This window comes from Choristoneura fumiferana, chromosome 3 (assembly GCF_025370935.1).
Source record: "Choristoneura fumiferana chromosome 3, NRCan_CFum_1, whole genome shotgun sequence".
Lineage (NCBI taxonomy): Eukaryota > Metazoa > Arthropoda > Insecta > Lepidoptera > Tortricidae > Choristoneura > Choristoneura fumiferana.
The window spans coordinates 5,559,137-5,584,954 of NC_133474.1; the positions used below are offsets into that span (position 1 = coordinate 5,559,137).

Consider the following 25,818-nt stretch of genomic DNA (forward strand, 5'->3'; position numbering starts at 1 on the left):
GACTTTTCGGTAAAGGCGTTTGGGAAAAACCGAACTGAAAACATTCCATGTCTTCGTGATTACTTTACCTATTGTATTTATTTTGACCGAACTAAAAACCCGGCTGCGCTTAGTCATATCATAACTAACATATAAGATTATATTTCTTGTATGGGGACACCCTTCATTTCTATTTTATTTTATATTTTTTGCTGTAACAGCAAGAAAAACATCCTATTATTTTATTATGCTACCTGGAAACTGTAACAGAATCTTCTACCGTGTCAACAAAAATGTACCCACGAAAAAAAACCTTCGGATAGTGACCTGGGTACCCTTATAAGTTCTATCCGTCTAGTATATAAGCAGATTTTGCACTAGCTTTTAAATGCTCCTTAATTTGCCCTTTCTTACTATTCAAGGAGCCCGACAGCAGCCTTCATTAAAATGAAAACACTTGAATTAGGCACCAAGTCATTGAAGAGGGACAATGTGTGGACTCCTCATTAGAGCAGCCCTAAATAAATAATTGAATCGCGAAAAGGGTTTTAAGCTTAATAACTTTTAATGAATGCTAACGTATAAAGGACAAGTTACGGCTACCTATAGAAGGAGCGGGGATTTCCGCAGGCTGGAAGTGCTTGGATGCAAAGACAACAGGCTCAATAGCGTGTCTCGATGGCAGCCTGTGTCCAAGAATGATAATAATAATGAGGATCATGCAAAAGACTAGAAAAATTGTGCATGTTATATGAAATATTTATTTATTTGCTTTAGCACTATGTGGATAAATACGAGTTGGAATTTCTTATAAGGTATTAATTATAAAAGTGTCAATAGTGCTAGCTGCCCTCTAACAGTAGGCATGCAAAAATTTGACTTAAATCTAGGTTACAAAATTAATTAAGATCAAATATCAAAACTGCAAAATGTCATACACAATCGAAAACAAAATTATCATTATAAATCAAAATCAATATCATAAGAATTGTCACAATAGAATTAAATAAATAAATGTCGTATGTAATCAAAACTATTCCCTTAAATTAAAAAACTCATTGAGGCTATAAAATTTAAGCCATAAGCCAATTTAAAAATGATTTATTTTCGCATTGGCAACTCTAATAAGGCAGGCGGTAGTTTATTAAATTTTGATCGCCATGCTGTACACGTTGTTGCGGCAAAGAGCCAGTCTATTTCTTGTAACTAGTAGTTTATTTATTCGATTGCTCCTAGCTTGGGGATTGACATCTGATACTCTAGTAAAGTGTTCAATATTATTTTTTACAAAAAGTGATATCTCAGCAATATAAATGCATGGAAGAGGAAGAATTTTAAGCTTTTTAAACATTGGCCTACAAGATTCAGAAGAATGTTGCATTACACTACGAAGTTATTAAGAGAACGAGTTTGAATTGGTTAATCGAGAGCCGCAACGGCATCTTCGCTACAGCAAATGATAATGTTATACCTAATTTGTTTTCTTTGTTGTACTTTGTGTTGTGGCAATAAATATCATCGCATCTTATCTATCTTATCTTGCACGATTTTTTGTCTCTCTCTATCTTGGCCAGGCCCTAGCTAATTGGCCGTCATACGGTTTGTTTCCTTGTCGTTCATTTTGAAGGAAACACACATACATGGTACATATTAGGCATATACATATTAAGTAACTAGTTCATGGGAATAACACTTACGGTATGGTTTATTCTGATCTCCCCACGTGAACAGGAACTATCAAGTTGACAGCCACGTTTATTGGCATTATTGTTTTACTAGGTTTTGCCCGCGGCTCCGCCCGCGTGGTATTCACATATTTGGCTGATGGTACAAATCCCGAAATCCAACACAGTCCTAAAATCAGTCACCATTGATATCTGCCACAGTGGAGCGTGCAAAAATATCTGACACGTCCTACTGGCCCCAGAAATTGAGTCGTATCAGATGTTTATGCATGCTTTGTTGTGTCAGATACTGGTGCTGGTGCTGTACATGATAATTGAATGACCATATATATCTTCCTTAAATTCCCACGAGAATTTAATAAAATGCCAGAATTTCAGTTCAACTGGCTGATTTGAACTGGCTCAATGAGAAAAACGCGGTTGAATGCTATATTATCTATACGTTATAACTTACATTCGCATGTATACGTTATCTTCACACGTATTTATTATGATTTGTAGTGATTTCGCACGATTTCTAAGACTTATTTGCTAGCATAACAGGTGCGCCGTACTAATATATTATCCTTTCATATATGTTTTGTCACTTTGACATTGCCGCAGACTGTGACATATTTTATGTGCATCGGTCTCCCGAGTCTCGCCTGACATATCACGTAAATGACGTATAAACATACAAACTTCGTGGTAACGTGGTAACGATAAAGCTGGAAAAGTTACACGAAATGCGTATTGTGATATTTGGTGCAATTCGATGATTAAAATCCGACCACGGACTTGTATCTGAATAAAGCCGCTGACCTTATAACCGCGATATTTTTTGCACTACTAAAATTAAAGATTTTTTTCATAAATTAATTATTTAAAAAAATATATCTGTCTCTGTCCATCGGATGTCAATTTTTCCAATGTCTGATGGGTTTTGCTGTCGTACGGTAAAAAAATGTAGAAAACAAAATATGAGAGATAATTAATTGTGGATAAACGATGACAGCAGGAATCGTCCATAAATTAAAAACAATTGCTTAAAATTGAATTTTTGTAAGTCATACATTTGACGCTTTTCTACTGATGTTTGTAGTGATGATGATGAGTTGAACCTAAACGAGTTTTTAAAAACAAAAAACTCGAGTATCTAAGAAGAATAACTTACCTGCCTATAATATATTCATCATCATCATCATCAGCCAAAAGATTTCCATTGCTGGACATAGGCCTCTCCTAACTGGTAATCACGTTTACCTACTCACCCGAGCAACGTGCGGCGACTTAGGGTCGACCCACACATACCACAGCTACACAACAACCACAACACGTGCGCGGGCGCATATTTTGCACCTATTGAAAACGAATAGCACATTTTATTTATTGTTATTAGTTTTTATACAGTAAATTTTTCATTAAATAGTTTACACCAAATCATTCACAATGTAAGCGATAAGGCCGCCTATTGCTCACCTTGTAATTTTAATAATTTGTTTTCTGTATCGCTTACTATGTCTGGTGTACAATAAAGAGTCTTTGTATTGTATTGTATTGTAATGTAAAAGAATTAGATTCGATTTATAATCACAAAGTTTTGCTGTCATTATTCATTATGGTTTTGGTCAATGAGTGATACCAACCCCATAGCAACACTATTCGTACGCGACACAACACTATTCACATGTAATCGCTGATTGACCACATTTCGTTGCTACAATGTGGTGTGGAGTGTGGTTATGGCAACTATGGCTCGACCCTTACAAACACAGGGGTTCGACGAAGCCGAAGTTTCAGCCAACTATTGACCGAAACCGAAGTTTTGGTCGGTCACTAAAATAAAGTTAAATTTGGTAAGTTCACGTGAAATCCGCCACACAAACAATGCTTATCTACCCTAAGTTAGCGCTACCCCACAGGGCCGACCGAGGCAATCTCACGCTACCCCGCGGGGAGCATAAAAATATTCAAATGAGACCAGTTTATATAGAGAAAAAGGTAAAAAGGTATTAAATACGTGTGTAACCTTTTACTGTTTACGTATTTTTCGCAGCAAACGTTTTTGTGTTTTAGTGCAGTTGAAGCAGTTGAAAATATTTATATTTTTTCAAAAAAATAATTTTTCATTCTGTTTTTTTTAAGTTTGTTCGTTACATTCATATTTCTGAGCCTGAGCCTTTTGCCACATAAGACATAAGTACCTATTTGTAACGTGTGTGTTTTGTTTTTCCTTTTGTATGTCCTTTTTTTAATCTGCTGTATTTGTTTATGTTCATTGTATTCGTAGGTATTTTTAAAATGGCAACAAATGAATATTATTATTATTTATATGGACTATATAATGACCGATATTACAACATTTGAAGTAACTGTGATTTTCAAAAAATGCTCTCGTCTTGGTTATTTTTGATTATCCTTTGCCTAGTACCCATAACACAAGCTTTAATTACTTTGGAACTATTTAGGTAGGTCAATTAATCCAATTGTCCCTTGATATTTATTTATTTCCTTTCGTATGTAAAATTGCATTATTTTTACTCACGACGAAACGGAGAAGGTTATGCGTTTAGAGTGAGAGGTTGTTTGTTTGTGCGCAAACGAATAGGTCAAACCACTAAGTAACTACGGCATTTATACACATATAAACAACTATGCAAGTGAAATAAAAGTTTATAAGAAGTAGAATAGAAAGTATCTTTTACAGTCATTATTATTAGGTAATGACTTATCGTTCATTACCCCACAAGAAAGACAAATTTACCCCTTTAGGGAGAAATTACCCCCTTATTCTGAATCGCTACCCTAGTCGGTATCTCAGCAGATCCACCCCAATAAACAGCCTACGTAGGGTAAATAATGAACGAAGTTTGTATCTATTTAGGCTTAGCTTCGAGCTAGGCACTATAGAAGTACTAGAACAGTAATTTAAGGGACTGGCTACGCAGTCCCCAAAGGTTAAATTAAACTGAAAACGGTCTATTAAACAAAGGGTTTATTATACTGGCTAAGTAATAGATTAATTTAGAGGTAGGATTGTTGGTTAAGTCAATTGTGGAATATATTCAAATGCCTTTAGCAGGGTCTGACCAAGACGTCTTCGGGATTAATATAAATACTAGATTTAGGTAAATACATTTTTTGAATAAAAGGTTTTCATGAGTACGAAACCCTGTGACCTGACATGATGACTTTGTCGTCTGTCTGTCTGTTCGTCTGACGCTCTGTCTACAGCTTTTTCTCAGGGACGTGTATCAAACTGAAATTAATATCAAATATCCTTGCATATCCTTGCCTGGTCGTACGATAGATAATGTGACATTACCATGCCCGCCCAGGACCCATATGAAACTAACTAAATGTACCTAAATATTAAGACCTATATATACAACACCTATATCCTAATAAAATTAGTCCAAGTAATTCTTATGCACACTCCAAAATGATATGTGTCGGTCGGTGACCCAAATCTTCTTGCAAGAAAAGCGCTTCAATTCAACATCACAGGCTGTTCAAAACCCGTTTAATAAAGCAATCGAGTTAACCGAGAACGCATTGTTAACTGTTTCTTTTGTCCCCTCGGCCCTTGAGGGGTGGGCGTAATTCTGCGTAGACAGGGTCCATAGCTAATGTGACGTATGGCACTCTGGGGTCCGTAGGGGTGCCGCCAGCCATAAATATTTTATTGGCAATTTTAAACGCTGTTTAGATTTGAGTAGTGAAGGTGGTAAACAATGTTACTTTTATGGAATTTGTTTTATAAGGTATTGTAGATGAGTGTTTTCTGTTTTAATAATTTGGCAATAAACTGACATTACGAATGGAATCATTAATGTTATTATAATATTTTAAAAGAAATTAGTAAAATGACCGGTTTTTTTCTCAAGCATAGAAATTATGAACTAGATAATAACAAGTGTAAATTCAATATGTGAAGTATTTTCAAACAAATTAAACATAAAATTGCATACAATTGAAATATTAAACGTTCCTAAATGTATTTTGACTATATTATGTATATAATTTAGACATTCGTGACTTCACAGTTAAATTTTATCAAGCGTTTTACGTAGCTACTTAGGTATAGGTAACCTACTTAAAATAACCTATTCAAATACTGTATTTACATTATATAAACTAACACTTGTAGAGTAGTTAGTGTAGTGAAAATCATTTGTATGAAAGAAAAAAAAGATATCTATAAAGGTTACTTGTTTAGTACGTTTATTTATTTAAATTCACAACCGAATTACTATTTATCTCGCACCAAGTTCTCATTATAATTATTATAATTTTATAATTAATTTTGCCGACGCTGTTTATCCAAATGAAACAATGAGAACGAAACCTGTGATAATGAAATACGCTGAAAATTAAATTAAATCTCATTATGAGTTACTTCGTGAATTTGTTGTAACGAGCTTACCGCCGCGTTTTATACTATCAGATAAAGACTGAAAGCGAATATTAATTCAACGATAATCATAAGCAATAAAAAAAGCTGCTGCGTTGTTTTCAAAAGAAGTTTTCAGTCACGGGGTACGTAATATAATTTGCAGTATTCGTGTTAATAATTATGTCAGTTAAACCTTATACTTGCTCATTGCTCTAACTTATTCTTATTAATAGTCTTCTTAAAATGGCACTTCGTTTCTTTATCTTTATCATTGCCCACTTTTAGATGCAAGATTGCCTTAAGCGCTAAACTAATTTAAAAAAAAAACAGTGCATTTTAAAAGCCAGGCGAAATTTTCTTACAGAAAGAAAAAATATTGACAGCGAGTTAAGCCGCTAGCTTTATTATGTCATAAAACCAGCATCCATCTCTTCTGGGTGAAATTCGCAACAAAAAGTAAATTTTAAATTCAAAATCGCCAACCCTAGCCGGCCGTAAAACGGCTCCCATCGGCCAGACCGCACACTATAGGATCGTAAAGCGATTGCACGGACTCGACGAGTTTAATTATCGCACCCTACAACATCCTGTATAGTCGGGGCGGGACTAGATCGAGTTTCAGAGGTAGGGCTTTGAGGAAGATGTAGTAGTTTGTTAGTGAATATTGTGATCAAATAATGTGAAGATTTTAGAGATATCATACATTCAAAGATATGTATAGATAAAATGCTTAAGAAGATGACCTGTTGTACGTATGTAGTAGTGCACAGAATTGATATGGGACTTAAGTCATTTTTCGAATATGGAAAGTCGACTTGTCTATACGGACACGTTACTACTACATACAAAAGGTTTTTTACCTATAAATAGATACAAAGTTACATAGATAGGCATAAGTTCACCGCCTTTAGCTTTAGCCCAGAACGAGGAAAGAAGAAGACAAAATTTAAGTACGTGAGATATAAGAATAAGAAACATTATTTCATAACTAACATAATCAATTAGGAAGTAACAAATATTCCAATAACTATCTAATACGTTTGTTATTAAAAAGGAATCCACTCAGCATTTGTCAGGCCACGGAAGGTGACTCGACGCTGATATTATGTGGATCCTTTAACATGATGCTTTAGAACGTTAGTCTATAATTAACAAAGTTGGTAAGAAATTATCCGGACTATATCTATAGAATCGTGTATACAAAATACAACAGAACACAAACTCCTTGTACTCTACTGCCATCGGCTAAATCCTCTAAAATGAGAAAAGAACTAACCAAATGATAAAAGAAAGTTGCCGACCGGCGCTTTCGTCGATAAACAAAGTTTCCCGCCAACGCTGGAAAGATTATGCGGCTTTAAAAATATTAATTAATTCCGGTGGAAATGGGATTTGTTTCAAAACTAGAGATTAATGGAGACATAGCTTAAGGTATAGATGGAGATAAGCTGCGATTTTCAGCGACGATGTACGTAATTTCTTTCACTGATAGGTACAAAACACTATGCAAAATTTTAATCAAGATACGTACATATTTAACCCCTCAAGATACCCTATTTTTTTTAATCAGTTCAAAACACGCTATGCTACAAATATCATTATTATCCCAAGGGACATTCGTATATTTTTACGACTCTACCCTAGTAATTATTTTATTATTTGCCAGCCGCGCTTCGCCGTGTCTGAACAATATCAAAACTGTCAGAATAAAAAAGCTAAATGTTCATCTCCACCAAGATTTGTGATGCATTTATTTTAGACTGGACGCAGTAAAAACGGGGTTATATAATACTGTGGCTACACTCTGCTATTAAACCGAATTAGCGTGAGCAGAACGCTGTTTTGAAATCCCAAATATAAGGCCTATTCACATACTAAAACCACTTTTGAACGCGTTCGAAACGCTGTTACGTCTAAAAATTGACACTAAAGACAGTTCGTGCTCGACGAGTTCCTTGGCTCGAGCGCTCATTACCATTCATTTAGCGCCCTCGCCTGACAGCTAGGTCTCACTGGTCTGCTTCATTCGGGTTATATTTTATTCAAAGGCCGCGCGAGAGCCTGTTGAAAGCCATCAAACTGTCCACTTTAAACTTTTGAAAAAATTAAGAGCGTTGTGAAGTGTAAGTGAAAACTAGCCTTTACTTTCACTGCGATAACGGTTTCCATCCCTAAAACGTTAACCGGTTTTAACCAGCTGACGTTATAATATACATATGTAATTAGTCAAGATAAAGTAAAGGTAGGTATATTAATACATAAAAGTACATGATGATTCTAAAGACGTGAGCAAGACCAACCCTACCGGATTCAATTAGTTAAGGCGGAAGGGTAGGGTAACGGATAACTCACGTCTAAAATCGAGTTTAGCTCGACATGTTTCGGGCTAATTCGTAGCCCTTCTTCCAGCTCCAGCAGCAGCAGCCACCGAGTCGCGTTGCTCCTAGGAAGAAGGGCTACAAATTAGCCCGAAACATGTCGAGCTAAACTTGATTTTAGACGTGAGTTATACGTTACAATATCATTTATTATGTTCTGCAATTAAAAGTGTGGGGGTTTTACTTAGATATGATTGTGAACGATCCATTATCAATTAAGTCCTGAGGATGTAGAGTCCAGGTCGTATCCACCGAATCACCCAGTACTGGTAGTAAATTTAAGCACACTTCCATAAAGTGAATAAAATCTTCAAAAACCTTACAAAATACTTAACATCCGTCGGAAAAGTAAATAATATCACATACATACATACAACATAAGGTCTAGGCTAGCTCTACTATACCTACTTCTAACCCAAAGGTAAATTAAAAACTGAGAAACCTCTTTTATACCTAAAAGCCTTCAAGGGCTTGGCGACGACTTAATCGAAATCCAAATTCAATTTAAACTAAAATGAAGGCAGATTAGTTCGTGGCCGCAAAATGATTTGGCGCTCAGGAATCATCTGCTAATTACTTTGCTTTATCAGAAACAAATTATTAGAGCTCTTAAAACCTCAACAGAAATAGCTCAATTAAATTGGAGCCTACATTATTGAATCAATTGAAAAATTAAAGATCTGGGCCCTATAGCATATAATAGTTTTGGAGAGGCTCATGTGGAGTCATGTTCATGTATCAAATCCATCCTTGCCCTACTGTCTGTCTGTTACCTGTTGAGGCTAAAACCGCTGAACTGATCTTCTAACGAAAGGTGTAGTCCTGAAATGGACATAGGATCATTTATCCTATCCTACTATCCTACTAATATTATAAATGCGAAAGTTTGTGAGTGAGTGAATATGTTTGTTACTTTTTCACGCTGAAACAGCTGGACGGATTTGGATGAAATTTGGCGAAAAGTTAGTTTATAACCTGGATTAAAACATAGGATACTTTTTCCTCGATATTCTCACGGGATAGGGATAAAATCTTGAAATAACAACCGCTGGGCTATGAGTCATGAAATTTGGTATGTACAGTCAGCATCAAAAGTAGCGGGTCACTTTTTTACTGTCGCATTGACACATTGACAATATTGCATGGCGTTTAGTAGGTATGTGCTGGCTGTAAAACGACAAATTACGAAAGTGTATAGCTGCTTTAGATGCTGACTGTACCTCTAGGTAGCTCGACGTCACGAATAACACATAGGCTACTTTTTATACCGATATTCTCACGGGATAGGGATAAAATCTTGAAATTTAAACCGCCTGGGTTTAGTCTTGAAATTTTGGACAGGTTGTTCTTAACACAACCTCAATGAAGACCACGATATAAACTTTGGGATTTCCCAGGGGAATTTTGTAAAACCCCGGAATTTCAATTGCAACTACCAGCTCGAATAGTTTACGCGTGTGAAGCCGCGGGTAAACGCCAGTATCCTATAAAATTGATTATTTCCCGCGGGATAGCGATAAACGAATTCTTATAATAAGCAGTCACAGGCAAATCACCAACAGTTGAGCTTATTTAGAAAAAAACCGGCCAAGAGCGTGTCGGACACGCCCAAGATAGGGTTCCGTAGCCATTACGAAAGAAATCAAGTAAGTAATATTATGTGCGTTATAACACAATTAAAACACTTACTACAGTCTTAAAATCTATGACCAGAGAAAGAGCATATCTTCGCGGCACTTACGTCCTTTTGTTGAGAAGTGCAGTTTTTCGGCAATAACTCAAAAACGGTACTTATATGCGATCATGTTGAAAGCAATTTTCGTTGAAAGTATTTATTAAGCGTTACCTTTCCATATTTTTTGGATAAACGGTAATAAACGGTTTACAAGATAGAAGGGGGCTACTTTGGGAGCGATTATTTCCGGAAATCTTCACTTAATCAAAAAACTTGTTGAGAAACCTTACTATCTTTTCAAAAGAGCTGTCGAACTATGTGCCACACGTTGACGCGGGTTAAAAAATTTTTTTTTTCAATTTCTGTTACGTGCCCCCGCTATACATATTTATTTTTGTAATTTAACTACAAAACTAAATAGCGGCTTTGACAAGACATCTGTACTCCAAATTTCATTGATATACATCTTGTAGTTTTCGAGTAAAATGCCTGTGACATACGGACGGACGGATAGACAGACAGATAGACAGACAACAGACGGAGAAGACGAAACTATAAGGGTTCCGTTTTTGCCATTTTGGCTCCGGAACCCTAAAAAGAGATCTATGTATAGCACTGGGTAATACAGGTTCAAGAATATTTACCTCCTTATTAACCCCATTCATGTAAATTAACACACAACTTGTGTTATTATACTACATGCTGTGTGCAAAACCCACTTCCTTCCTTATTAAATGTAAAACTTAAAAACTCCTATTTATACGGCCATTGTTCGATTAAAAGAATGACCGTCAAACGAACAAATTCCTTATTTGTTTGCATAACTACCTTTGTTTGCTTGTTTTGTTTACACATCGGAGCTGTTAAAACGATGCGTAATTTATCAGGTGCATAGTTTATGTACATATGAATATTTTTTAAGATAATTTTCATCGCGAAAAGGTTTAAATCCCAAAGGAAAAACGCACCGAAATCTTATTTATGTTCCTACCTTACATCAAATCTAATAAATCATCGCTGCTCTATTTACCTCTTACTGAAGGGCACAGCGGCGCACAGCGGCAGGGCAGCGGGATCGCGGTGGATGCGAAAAGCACAAGACCGGTCAGAGTGGAGAGCCTTGGGGGAGGCCTATGTCCAGCAGTGGACGTCTTTCGGCTGACATGATGATGATGATGATGAAGGGCACAACCCTCCTCTCCGATTAAAAGTGCTTGGGCTTTAGTTTCGATTGTGAATTTCACCCAAACCATTTCATTGCTTCGTACGTGTATGCAGATATTTCCACGAGATTTTTCCTTGATAGAAAAGCTCGTGTGTTTTTTTTATAATTTAGCAAATGCATTGTGAAAAAGTCAAAGTTACAATTACGGTTTGAACCCCCGATCTACGACTACTAGGCTAGAGGCTACTGCAACTTCTAACAAAATGTCGAAACAGTTTAATTAGCGATTATAAAAAAATATAATTTGTTTTAACATAAAGTGATACGAGTACATATATTAAAAATGAAACAAATGTCGTTAAAACCATCAATATCTGACGATTTATAGAAAAATGTAATTTATAAATGGACTTTCTCAGGTCATCGTACCTATATACCTATGACGTCATGGTTTAGGTCATATGACAATGAAAGTTATATTTGGACAAATAGAAAAAATATTGTAAGTATATTACTAATTAGATCCCGTAGTTTTGGAGATACGAAAAGCTGACCATTCCTCATTTATTTCACTATTTTAAACTATCTCTTATAATTATAAAAGAAATATTTCTGATATTTCTACATCAAGACCTCTTATTTCATATGTCACATTCACATGGTATAATGTAGTTTGCAAAACTTTTTTAAGTTCTTAATTACTCACCAAAAGCAGCCTCCATATTACAAAATCATCTATTTATCGATCGATTTTCATATATGTAGAACCTACCAATTTTTAACTCGATCGCTTTATTAGGTTCGGATCAAATCGGATGTAATAGACAGACACACAAGAGATCCTTTAAGAACAATAAGGGTTCTATTTGTTTCTTTTGAGAATATGGAACGCGAAAAAGTAATTTTGTCTTTAAGCATTAATTTAAATTTAAACAATAATATTAATAATGATAAGTCAATGCAATACTGATTACGACCTTAGCAACTTTAGTTATCACAGCAGATAAGCAATACAATGGCCCGCATCATTTCATATCAAACGCGCCTTATAAATCATTCATTTTCGTAGCCAACCCAGCAACAAAGATAGAGACACATCACGTTGCGTTCCATTGTCCTCATGTCAACGTCAAAATTTATCAAATTACGTAAATAATAAATTTAACCGTACTTTTTTACAAAACTCTGTTAATTACTGCTTATTATAAATACCCTTATCATGTGGCTAATGAGCGTGGCACATGCGAAACTATACTTAACTTAAACCTTGATATTTATAGTAAAATCGCTCACTAACGAGCACATTCCGTTTCGAAAACGCATTTCACCCGTTCAAAACCTATTCAAAACACGTGTTAAACTAATTCATGAATGAAAACACACTGAAATTACTAAAATATACCACTAAGAACCACTGAATAATTATTTTACCGGTAAAACTGCGAGTATAAAACACCAAAATATTTTTAAAATCACGTAAATAATTTGAAGAAACTCACTTCTTTTACACGTGTTCTGGCGGCGCGCGACAGCTAGTTCGAAATTCGAACTGACTCGGCGACGATCGCGCGACGAATGAAATGAACTCCCGTATTTACGAAAACGTCGCGTCGCTGAAGGAGCCCGATGATGAAAATAACCGATATCCCCATTTCGAATCCAACTTTATGCTAACGAGTTACAGCTTATTTTTATTTGATAAAGAGGTTGATACAATATAATCGCAGTGCGGCCGACAGAAATGCATTTGTCGCTTTCATTTGACCGTTATAAAGGCGCGAATGAAAGAGTGCGATGATTTTTCAGTGCGCATGTGCTTTCTTCTCGAAGTACAAATGTGAATATAAATATCAAAGAAGTTTTTATGAAAAGTATTTTTGTTTTTATTAACGTCCGTTTGATCATTTTGGACTTGCAGTTTACGACTTCACGGAGAAAAATACTGCTCTATCAAGTTTTATAACCGAAACTTTTGATATTGGTACATAATTGATATCAATTTCCTTTTGTTTTATGGGTGAGGGAGTTACTAGCAATAAACAGGGTAATGGATGTTCTTTGTTTCACTGGCCATTACATTAACGAGTAATTCGGAATACTCACACAAAGGATATTGTATGGGTTGCATTCCTTTGTTTAAATATAATAGAAAACTATAGATAATAAAATGGTACTTGTAAACTACAAAGGAAGCGTTATTTGAACGTGACATTGTTTGCTAGAATCAATAACTATTGTTTTTTTTATTAGTTTATAATTTTTTCAGAGAACGGCCAGCGGCATCGAGGCAGACCGAGAAGGAGATGGCGGGACGGTCTGGACACGTACGTAAAGGACTGGCCTGACTGACATTGCGTCAGAACGAGAGTTGTGGAGGTCAAGAGGGGAGGCCTTTGCCCAGCAGTAGGACGCTATAAGGGCTAATAAAAAAAAATATTTTTTTTTGACGTACCTGAATACCATCATACAGGAAATGAACAAAATTATCCAAGAAAATTAGAGTTTGCCAAAATTGTAGAAATTGTTATAAAATACTCCTAAAGTGAAAACGGGGGTTTATGTTCCATCCAAAGAATCTATTTGCAAAAGAAATCCGTAGCATAACTACTTCGTATGTATTTTCAATTTAAAAAACGAAGGTTTCTGTAAATTAAACTAGCGAATTTTCCCGAGAACTCAATTTCTCTATTTTTCAAATTAAATTAATTAGGTACGCTTTTGTGCCGTATTTTTGTTGCGCAAAGAAAGAGCGTTAACAAGAACTTACATATTTTATTGCTTAATGAAAACTTAGTTCAGGAATATTTTCAGAGTGAACTATTTATTGTGTCGCACTCTACAAATCAAATATTTTACCTCAAAGTAATATTATACAATTTAACATTTTCTACCCTAGGTACCATACTACTATAAATACTTACTTACCGAAAAAAAAACCATCTAAATTGTCAAACAAGAATCATAGGGCTTTTATAGACCGCGTTTTTTAAACGCGCCGACGACGCGCGTTTGTATCGCTATATCTATCCTCCTAACGCCCAGAGTCCTTTATAAAGGACTTATTGTGGGGTATGGGTCCCACTGAAAAACAGCGTTGTGGCTTGCCGCAACATTATGCTGAGTGGGTCACAATTTATACTATGCGATGTTTTTTTTTTTAATTATTATTTCTTCCTAACGTGTTTTTTCTGTGTATCGAATATGTGTAAATAAATGTCTCTCTCTCTCTCTCTCTCTCTCTTATTGTAATTTTAAATCAAACTCTATCATAAATGATATTAAGTTCATAAATCAAAAATTTGTCTTGGGCGTCAGGAGGCTATACACACGCCATACGCACGTAAGTTAGACTTATATTATAACTTACGTACAGTCACCAGCACCAATATCTGACACAACAAGCGTGTATAAATATCTGATACGACTCTATTTCTAGGGCCGGAAGGACGTGTCAGATATTTTTGCACGCTCCGCTGTGGCAGAAATTAATGCTGGTGACTGTACGTATCAACCATAATACGCACGCCATACGGCTTGCTCTATGGGACAAAAAAGTGTATAAAGGCTTGTAAAAATAACTAAATACTCTTCCAGTGACGCAGCTATGGCAGGACTAGGCAGTGCCGTTCACCGGGGCCACCACGCTCAGGGGGCCTTCGGATCCTAACCAGGGGGCTACAACGAAATTCGAAAATCTAAATTCGTATCGCACCGTCCCTTTCACTCTCGTATTAAATAATGTAAGCGTCAGCAGGACGGCAAGATACGAAGTTCGAATTTTGCACTTGTGTCTCACGACCAGCGGTACTAGAGTTCACCTGCTGAACGACAATACGGTTTCCGTAATCTTCTGGTTTACCTGACGTTGGGCACAGGCGATTGAGACAACATTGGCTGTTAGCTTACTTTGACGGGTACAAAGCACTCCTCTCAAGTCTAGAAATTATGCGGATGTAGCTTCCTAACGGACTAAAGTCCATGCTCTGACTCCATGTCTAAAAGCTGTGTGCTATACGATATCAATGATATGCTGCCAACTGGCGGCATTCACTGTTATGCGGATGATAGTACGGTTGATGCCTCTTACACCGCCGCGCCAATATTTCTCGGGAAAACGTCACAGAGTTTGTGTCTGAAATTGAGACTTCCCTTAAAGAAGTTTCAGAATGGGGTAGACTTAATTTAGTCCGTTTTAACCCCACAAAGACACAGGTTTGCGCGTTTACCACAAAAAGTCTGCGTTTGTCGCATCACCTCTTTTCGAAAGCACTTCCCTAGCTACCACAGCCAGTATCGGAATCCTTGGTATCGACATCTCGAGTGAAGTCCAGTTCCGCGGCCATTTAGAGGGTAAGGCTAAATTAGCCTCAAAGAAGCTCGGCGTGCTCAACAGATCGAGACAGTATTTCACTTCGGCCCACCGCCTCCAGCTTTATAAGGCGCAGGTTCGCCCACATATGGAATACTGCTCTCATCTGTGGGCAGGGGCTCCCAGTACCAGCTTCTCCCTCTGGACCGCATACAACGGAGAGCGACTCGAATAGCCGGCTGCCAACGAGTTTCCGATCGACTTGACTCTTTGAGAGATGTAGCTTCACTGTGCATCCTCTATCGCATGTAAGTGCTCCGAGGAGTTATTCGGGTTGATCCCTGCCGCATCCTTTCGCCACCGACCTACGCGACAACACTTCCATCCTCACCATTTGGAACTGTGCGTTTGAATTTCCTGCCTCGCACAACAAAACTCTGGAATGAGCTATCGCCTGCGGTATTCCCGGACCGCTATGACTTCAAGTCTTCACGTACTCCTACCTTAAAAACGCACTTGACTAATGGGCGACGGTAATCGCTTACCATCAGGCGATCCGCCTGCTCGTTTGCCCTATACCATAAAAAAAAAAAAAAAAAAAAAAAAAAAACGCAACGGCCGTTTCAGCTCTACATTTTTAATGTTTACTCGTAAAGCTTGTTCAACTTTACGAGTACCAATAAATAAGTACCTACCTAGCTAATTACTGTCACTTTATTTATTTAAGAATATATGTATTAAAGCGTTTATTCCTGCTGAAACGTCCTTTTTTTTTTTCTCGATTATTCCACAAAAATTGAATGAAAAATAATAATGTTGTCTGATAGAACACTTCTTAATATATAAGTAAATGTGTCTACTCTACTATGTGTGTGTAATGTGTATGTGCTCTTAAGATTTGTACTAATGTACTAAATGTTGATATTGTCATTCATAATCACACCATAAAGAACACCAAAAATAAAAAAGTTTCTACGCGACCGACGAATCGGAAAACACTCAATCAGCGGTGAAGGCGCCCTGGCGCCACTATCTATACGCAAAACCTTTAGTTCCATTATTCATCAACATCAATATTTTATTTTATTTTATTTACGTTTAACCACGAATAAATTCAAATACTAACCAACACATAAAGGCACACTGTCGTTCCATCTGTTATCGTCGTAGCACCATATCACGCGCGCCCTCTGCCGCGTGTCGACGAAAACGTGATGGACGTTGCACATGTAGTGAGCTACGTCTTCATTACGGTACACGAGGTAGCCGTCAGATGGAGCTGGCAGCGTCACGCAACCTATACCTGCAAATGTAAATAATAGATGGCGCTGTTTTCAATTAGCGTAAAATGGTAAATGTAGAGTTAATGTTACTAATTTCGCAGTAATTTCACACTAACTTAGCTACTTAGCTTGGTAAAATAAACATGGCGAAATAAAAAATAATAAATGACGAAAATAAATTGGAAAACTTGAGAGTAAAATTTGTTTTATTTTTTCAGTAGATACATCGTTGTGCCTTGAAGTCACTTTTAACAACATAGATGGCGCTATCAGTACCATTTGACCACCACCACCCACCACCATTTTGTATGCGGCATAGGATCCAAAATTATAAAATAAATCATATTACCTCCTTTTTTAAAAAGTAAATCGACCTCCAGTTTAAAAGATAAGATCCCCCTTATACACATGTCTTTTTGTTCTTATCTGTTAGGTTAGGTAATTGTTTTACAACACCATACAATGCTAGAATGCTACTATCATCTCTTAATTCTATTAGTATCTAACATAAAAAAATAGAATAAGTCCTCTCAATTACTGGATACTTACTCTTATAATGAAACAACACCCCTCTCTTGGGGAAGGCCCCCGCGGACCTCGCTTCCACCACGACTTCTACCGTCTCCGTGACCGAGGACAGACGGAGCGGCAGCTCCACCTGCTCGCATGACGACAACAACGAATCCCCGTTAGCATCCTGTACTAGCACGTAGTCTGTGCACGCGTTCTCGAATGGGCCTATACCTGTAGAAAAAATTAACGTCACATTTTACAGGTGCGCTTATGAAAATTAGGAATACAACAAACATTCTGCTTTTAAGGACATTTTTTTTTTGCTAAACACGCTTTGAATACAGCAATATTTTATAAGTATGTGAAATATACAGGACATCCAACAGAGTGACCCAAACCGGAGGCCGTTTTGTCTAACACACTTGGAATCACAATCGTTTTCATCTCTTCTTCTGACACACACACACACACACACACACACACACACACACACACACACGGTATAAGACGAGGGTAGAAAGAGATCAGCGCGTTAGACAATACACAGACATAAATACTAATACTGCCAACGACACTTATTTTTATAAGCAGCCGGGTAGGCAAAAATCTAGCCGTCGCCGGTTGCCGCTAGTAGCGACATCTCTTAGCAACAGCACTAATCCACTTACTTCTCAAGCTGACATCTAGCAGCGTGACTCGTATCCTCTGTTCTGGATGCGCTCGCAGGCGCCAACGACATTCGTCGCCGATGTAGTAGTGAGGATATCCCGGAGTGCGAATATAACCCTCACTCGCTGCGCCTGCGACACCCAGCGCCACCTCGCGGTTGCAATAGTGGATGGAGACTGTATCTGGAATTAAAAGATTGAACATGTTTGATATTTGGGTAAGTAAGTAATCGGAGCGTAGTCGATCGGAGCGACATAGGGTATCCATAATAATATTATAAATGCAAAAGTGTGTGTTTGTATGTTTGTCCGTCTTTCACGTCGAAACGAAGCAACGGATCGACGTGATTTATGGCATAGAGATAGTTTATGGGCCAAGAGTGACATAGGCTACTTTTTATCCTGGAAAATGCACAGTTCCCGAGGGAACAGCGCGCGATAATCGAATTCCACGCGAGCGAAGCCGCGGGCAAAAGCTAGTTATATAATATATAGGGATGGGCCAAAGTTCGTTCGTTTTACATTTGGTTTAAAAGTGTTTATAAAAAAAAAGCGTTTATTTACTCCACCACATTCCAGTAATACAATCGGTAAATTTACACATTACAGTTGCATTAGATACAAGACTTGTGCGGTGGAGACTGGTGCCTGAACTAGGGGAAACCTGTATGTCAGATCACCAGGCCTCCGAACCCCAGATGTCTGTAGCTAAAACCGGTTCGGTTTAACCGAATTCCGGCAGGATGAGCCGAACTTCGGCATTTAGCCTAGCAAGAAGAACATTCGGCACTAGAAAAAAGCACCTACTTGTACCTACTGAATAAAAAGCATATTAGTAAAATATGCAACTAAAATTAAATAAACTTAGTACATGTTATTTTAATAAACATCTTGATTACAATTATTAAATTGAATTAAAAAAAGATTTGATTAACAATTTTCATAAATATAAACAAAATATTTTTAATTATTAATGTGTGTCTCAACAATTTAATTTAATAACAATCTCTTATTATCTATCTAGTCGTATTAAAAATTTACTAGACGCAGGATACTGGACCGAAATTAGGCCGGATTTTTGCAGAATGTTCGGCCGAAGTTCGTATTGGGTTCAAACCACATTCGGCCCATCTCTAATAATATTTCAATACGTATGGCGTCCGCGAAAAAATATATGCCGGGAGGATTAAAAACGCAGTTTATATGTAACATTACGTATGAGTACTTACCTAGGTATCAAATGAAAGGTAATAATTATTCCAAATTATTGTCAAGTAACATTTGTTGTGTAACACTCTTAAGGTTTTCACAGAATTATCAAAAAAAGGAATAAAAAGAAATTTAAAGTTTTTTTTTCTTTAAACCTTCACAAGAACAGTTATAGGTAAGTTAGCAAATACGGATCACAAATCACTAGAAACTGCTGGTTCTAAATACTCGTAATAAATGAATACCGCTTAATCTACATTCTAGCATCTACAATTCTAGACCATTACTTGGTTTAATTTATTACTATAAGGTCCCAAATCGTGCCACTTAACACTGCGATATTTCTAACCCTAGACTTTACTCTAGTGAACTGGCTAGCGAAACTAGGCCAAGAATAAAAGCTTTAAGACTCTACTTTTCCATTAACTCTTGTTACCTTGGCACGGAAATATTCATATTCAAATTGTTTTAATTATTATGAATGTGTTCGTGTGTAAATTTATCTGTATAAAACGTCTGTGTGCGTTATACAAGCGTCACTGAAAAAATATATTTGCTAAAAGTAACAAAAAAAATGACACTTGTAACATAACTTGAGTGACTACAAAACTAAGGCCTACTAGTAGCTAAAATTAGGTGCTGTCTTACAAAACCAGTTTTGCAATATTAGCATTATTTTGGTTCCTTAAATTTTGGCTAAACGTCAAGTAGCCTAGCTACTTCAGCTATCCTTTTTTTCAGTGATTGGTCGCTGTCGGCACCGTCAGTCACGCACACTTAGATGTCTTCTAAGCACGTTCACTAGCACATCGATAATTTGTCGTAGACTGGCGCGCTTTATTATTTTAACAAAACCGTAGATTATGAGGACTTAAATCGCCTGAAAAACACGTTTAAATTCCATCAAGCTTTTGTTACAAGCACTAAATAAAATAAGTATGAATGAGAATAGAGACATTTCACTGACATAGTTTCAACCATAAACTATGCTTTACGGTTAGTTTACGGTAGTTGTATGTTAGTATTTTTTTAACGTGAAAAGAATGAGCACAAAACAATACCTCTACCCAAAAGTCTTTGTTATAATACAAATCAATATCGCATCGCTTCTCAACCGTTCAAATTCAAATTTCAAATTCAAACCATTTATTCAGTAAATAGGCCGCAATGGGCACTTTTACACGTCATTTTTTAAACTACCAGCGCTTTCGGAAAGACCATCATTGCCAAGAAGAATGCGCCGCAAGAAACTTGGCAGAAAGTCATTTTTTCATAATAATAATTACAAAAAAAATACTTAAAAACTACAGTATACAATTAAAGAAAAAATACAAAATAATAATAATACAGGGATGTATGGGGTCTCTTAGTTACAAAACTAAACACTAACTATATCTAAACTATATCTACGTTCAGTGGAAGTGTAGAATGCTTCCACCGTCATAAATTTTAAAATAATAATAATAATAATAATTCAAATATTATGGTCCGTTATTTTGGTTTTTTGCTTATATTCGGGACAGTAAAGCTCATATTAATTACAACGCTTAGACACAGTTTAAATCTAGTAACTTATCTACGAACATCGTCCCGCATTGGCACTAGTCCACCAGAGATGTGTCAAGCTGCATGCATACAGCAATAGAGATTGCCGCTTCTACCAGCGCTAAGCTACGCTACAAAAATAGATGATGAGTGATATACCTACACACAGTCTCAGCAATGCATCTGCACATTTGCTGTCACGTTTTGCGACGCGTAACCAGTAGCAGCGTTTTTCACAGTGAAAAGTCACACTGTTTGAGTATTGCTTAGGAGCCAAATATCTACAATTAGATACCTTTAAATCAGCACAGAACCCCTCGGTGTGCGAGTCCAACTTGCACTCGACCGGTATTAAGATTGTTTACTGTATTTATACTTTGGCATGAGCTTTCGTAGCACCGTAGCGACAGACTGCCCTTGAACTCGGATTTTGGCTCAGGGCCGTAGACGTGCTACGGGCTGCGGCTACGGTTTGTTCGGGACACAGAGAAAAACAGGTACACTTTCATGGAAAAATCACTTCTTTATTTTGCTTTAAACGCGTCTTAAGACGGCAACAAAGGCCTCCCCATCAGAACGCCACAATGAACGACAACTCGCCACTTGCATTAGTTGCCCGATACCCTCGTGATGTCGGCAATCCAACTAGGTGGGGGGACCGCCAATGATTCATCTTCCGGTTCGGTAAACGCGTCTAAATGTCGGTAAGTTCATCAGGTGGTGACAGTTTAGTTTATATGCTTTATGATACGGAAATTGGTGAATGATAAATACTTATATAAAACAGTTGCACAGACGCACCTGATTACAGCTGCACCTGCCTGATTACACACTTAGTACACGTGCCTGATTTAGTAAACTATGGAGAAGTATGTACGTCAAACTACTTTATCTAAGTAGGTAGGTATCTTTATTTAAGAAGGTAAATATTGCGTAATATTATATTATGTAAAACTTTTCCAATTATTGAAATACGTTTGATATAAACTTTTTTATGGATAGCTATAAAGATAAAGGGTGGGAGAGTAAACAGGACAATAAATTTAACATAGTATATACAGTTCACTTTCAAATAAAACTGCTGCGAAGTTAAGTGAAAATGGCAACTGAAAACTAATTAGGTGAGAGACTTGTCAAAAAATACAGTTGTGATGAATCATCATCATCATCATCCCAGCCTATATACGTCCCACTGCTGGGCACAGGCCTCCTCTCAGAACAAGAGGGCTTGGGCCATAGTTCCCACGCGGGCCCAGTGCGGATTGGGAACTTCACACGCACCATTGAATTGCTTCGCAGGTTTGTGCAGGTTTCCTCACGATGTTTTCCTTCACCGCATAGCTCGTGGTAAATTTCAAATGTAATTCCGCACATGAATTTCGAAAAACTCAGAGGTGCGAGCCGGGGTTTGAACCCACGAACCTCTGCTTGAGAGGCGATAGGTCAAACCACTAGGCCACCACGGCTCGTGGGTTGTGATGAATGTGTTTAAAAAAATATATACGTGTTGAACGTGGTTTTTCTTAGCAGATGTTTTTCTGGATCGGTGGTAGGTTTTTTGACATTCATATGTGCTTGGAATAGGCTAAATTTAATGAATATATTTTGATTTGGACTCGGAAAAATAATCTACTCGTACTTTTACCATATTGCTACTTAACCACAAATTGTACATAATTTTTCAACATAACAATTTTTCTGCCTCGTTGGTATATTATAAAACAAAAAAGGAAGCGTTTTAAAGGAAAGTGAACTTTCTTCATCCAAGTCTAAGTATGTGAACGATGCAGAGGTTGCGAAACAAACATTTAGATAACGTTGTTTGTGCACATTATTAACTTTTATGTAAGACTAGAGTTTACCCACGGCTTCGCACGCGTTAACTATTCAATTTGGTAGTTAATTGAAATTCCGGGATTTTGCATATTTCCCCTGGGAATTCCCAAATTTTATATCGTGGTCTTCATTGAGGTTGTGTTAAGAACAACTGTCCAAAATTTCCAGATTTTATCCCTATCTTGGGGGAATAGGTATCGGCATAAAAAGTAGCCTATGTGTTATTCCAGACGTCTTACGCGAGTGCAAGGGACGGTGCTATACGAACTTTGATTTTAGAGTTTTGTAGTGGCCTCTCTGATTTTCTATCACAACCACCACCACTCTGACAAGAGTGTAGCAACTTAGAAGATATACAGCGTGTTGTGGATACAGCCTCAAACTGTAACCAGGCGTAGATTTAAGTGCTGTGAACCAATATTAAAACAAATTGTTAATTTGGAATTAACTAGCAGCAATGATGCGTTTAATAATTAGATACGGGAGAAAGAAGCGTCCTGTGACAGCTGTCACGTCGACAAGTGCGATGTTTTGAATAAAAACAAAGTAGTATCATGTATACATTGCATGCTAATTTATTTATGAGGAAAATAATAAGTCTAATTTTATTACAAAAACACTAAACACTTTATTTACAACTAACCTAACCTAACCAACAAAAAGTTGGAATACCCCCACTTTGTCACTTTTGCTGTAGCCCAAGACGGTTGGAAGAGAATTTATTGAAATGGCCAGGGACAGTACAATGTATTAAATGTTAAGTCACTTTAGACCCCCCCCCCCACGCAATAAAAAAAGTGTCGATCGGCCAAGCCGAGCTTAAACTTTCGACGTCTTCGTTTGAAGTTATTGGATAATTATGTATACTTATAGATTTTTCCAATATAGCGGGATAGGTGGAATTAAAGAGAAAAAAAGCTTACAAATTATTTCATTTCATCTGAACGAAATTATTTCCGGGAGATACACAACTACCTAAAAACTGGCGTAAACGGAAAAACACCCCCTTGTTATTTCCCGAAGCTATTAAACCTATTGATTTACGAGCAACAGTCGACCTTTGAAACTATTTCCATTCGCAAAACACGCTTGCTCTGCCGTAAGATATTGCGGTATGAATGCCCAATATATTATCGCTACTTAGTTTACGCACATGACCTTCATGTATTAGTTTTTTTTTAAACAACTGAGAAAAACGGGTATAAGAGTTAACAGTGGAGCTCAGGTCAAGAAATGCTGAGAATGTTAAGCGTAAGACCAAAATCAAACAGAATATTCTGACTGTTCTACAAAAGTAAAGTACATTGTGTCTTAAGGGCGGTAAATAAAGAATTACGAACGAGAGTCTATTAGAAGCCCGAAGTCGAAGACTGAGGGCTTTAATGAGTCGATGTTCGTAATTTTAGTACCGCCCGTGCGCCTGACGTGCGTGTGCATGTGGTCCTGCAGCAGCGCGCGCAGCAGTATCAGTACGGGCCCTGGCTCATTTATCGACCTTGGGCTTCATGACAAGAAAATGTGTACGGGCAATGACTCGTTTACCGACCACGGGCTTCATGACAAGCACATTAAGGTCGAGGGTTTTATTTGGGGGGTTGCAAGCAAGGTAGCCTGCAGTTACGACCCTGTTTACGAGCAAGTGTGATGAAAGTTTTATTTGATCAATGCACCAGAGGCTGCATTGCAAGTACGCTCAATAATCCATTCACAATCTCTTTCCACAATTACCCTTTACCATTTGAAATAAAAAATGGTGAATCTGATTGTGGTACCAAGTGCGCTAGACAATATAAGCTCTGAAAACGGTGACAGTCTATTTTACGAGCTTAGCATATTTTAACCCGGCCCCATATCAACTGTCGCATCAATCAATCGATAAGTAGATCAAATAATCCGGGTACAGTCAGCAGCTGCTAGGATAAAGATAAAAAACACTTAATTCAGCACGATAGTTTTAAACGCAGTTTTATTAGCTTTACTTGTAACTATTTCATCATCATCATCATCAGATCAGCCATAGTATGTCCACTGTTGGACATAGTCCTCCCATAGACCTGCAGTTGCCTTGGTTGGAAGCGGCTTGCATCCACCGTGAACCCGCGACTTTAACCAGGTCATACGTTCATCTCGTTGGTGGACGACCTACGTTGCGCTTGCCGATCCGCGGTCTCCACTCGAGAACGTTTCGGCCCCAACGGCCATCTGTTCTTCGTGCTATATGGCCTGCTCATTGCCACTTCAACGCGCTAATTCGCTTCTCTATGTCAGTGATCCTTGTTCTTCTAAGTATCTCCTCATTTCTGATAACTATCTGATTCTGATTCTATCTGTAATAGTATAAATACTTTAGGTCAAACTCACGACTTCATACTTATGTCTTTTGTTGCAGCAATAAAGTCTTTTACAGTCCTATGTTTACACTTTACTACCGTCGCTGTCGCTTCATGTTTGAAATTTTGTGTAAAATTGTCAGAAGGCTTACAGTGCATGTACTGCCGTTTCGCACATAATTTTTCCCCAAATGTTTCATTTGGCAAATGTTTAATTTCCCAAGTTTCAAATTTCTCCGAAACCAAAAATTCTTCTCAGAATATTTTCTTATGGTTTTATAGAGCACAGTAGGTTAGGTTAGGTTTGTTTTATGAAAGTACCGAAGTTTGATACTTGGGAATTGAAACATTTGCGAAAAATATTTTGCCCAAACGGCAGAGAACCCTTACAGTGACAAGGTACTATAATGTAACGATATTTGACCTCGACTATACTATACACGTTGACGCAGCAGTGTTCCCAATATTAAGCATTTATCGACAGTGCGATTGCCGATTAAAGCACGTTACCGACCTATTTAAAAACAATAACCAAGCAGCGTCCGCTGCTGCCAACTGTACAGCTACTGTAGATCCTCCTTTACTAGATCACATTAGGCTAGGAGCCCAACGAGATCTGATGTCGAACGTCCCGCCAAATTAGCAAAATGGATCCGGTAACCTACTTACTACGGCAACATTGAGCTGAACGAACATATGGGTCAATCACCCACCAGAAAAAAGGAAGGAGGATTATGTTTCATGCATGTATGTATATCTATTTCTTTGGCACCCACTGTAGTGTCAACCGCTGGACGTATTTTAACATAAGGTTTCATCATAACTGACAAGGGTAAGGAAGTGGCATAGGGTATACATAGGTATATGT

At 37.4% G+C, this 25,818-nt stretch overlaps 1 protein-coding gene across 1 annotated transcript in view; it reads right to left on the minus strand.

Annotated features, from left to right (window-relative positions):
- The window catches only part of LOC141426409 (uncharacterized), a gene marked incomplete in the record, with an annotated part of 121,237 nt that overhangs the window by 26,421 nt on the left and 68,998 nt on the right, over positions 1–25,818 (minus strand). The window contains 3 exon segments of the mRNA XM_074085295.1: positions 16,693–16,869; positions 17,399–17,593; positions 18,031–18,213. Of these exon segments, the coding sequence (XP_073941396.1) occupies positions 16,693–16,869; positions 17,399–17,593; positions 18,031–18,213 (555 nt within the window).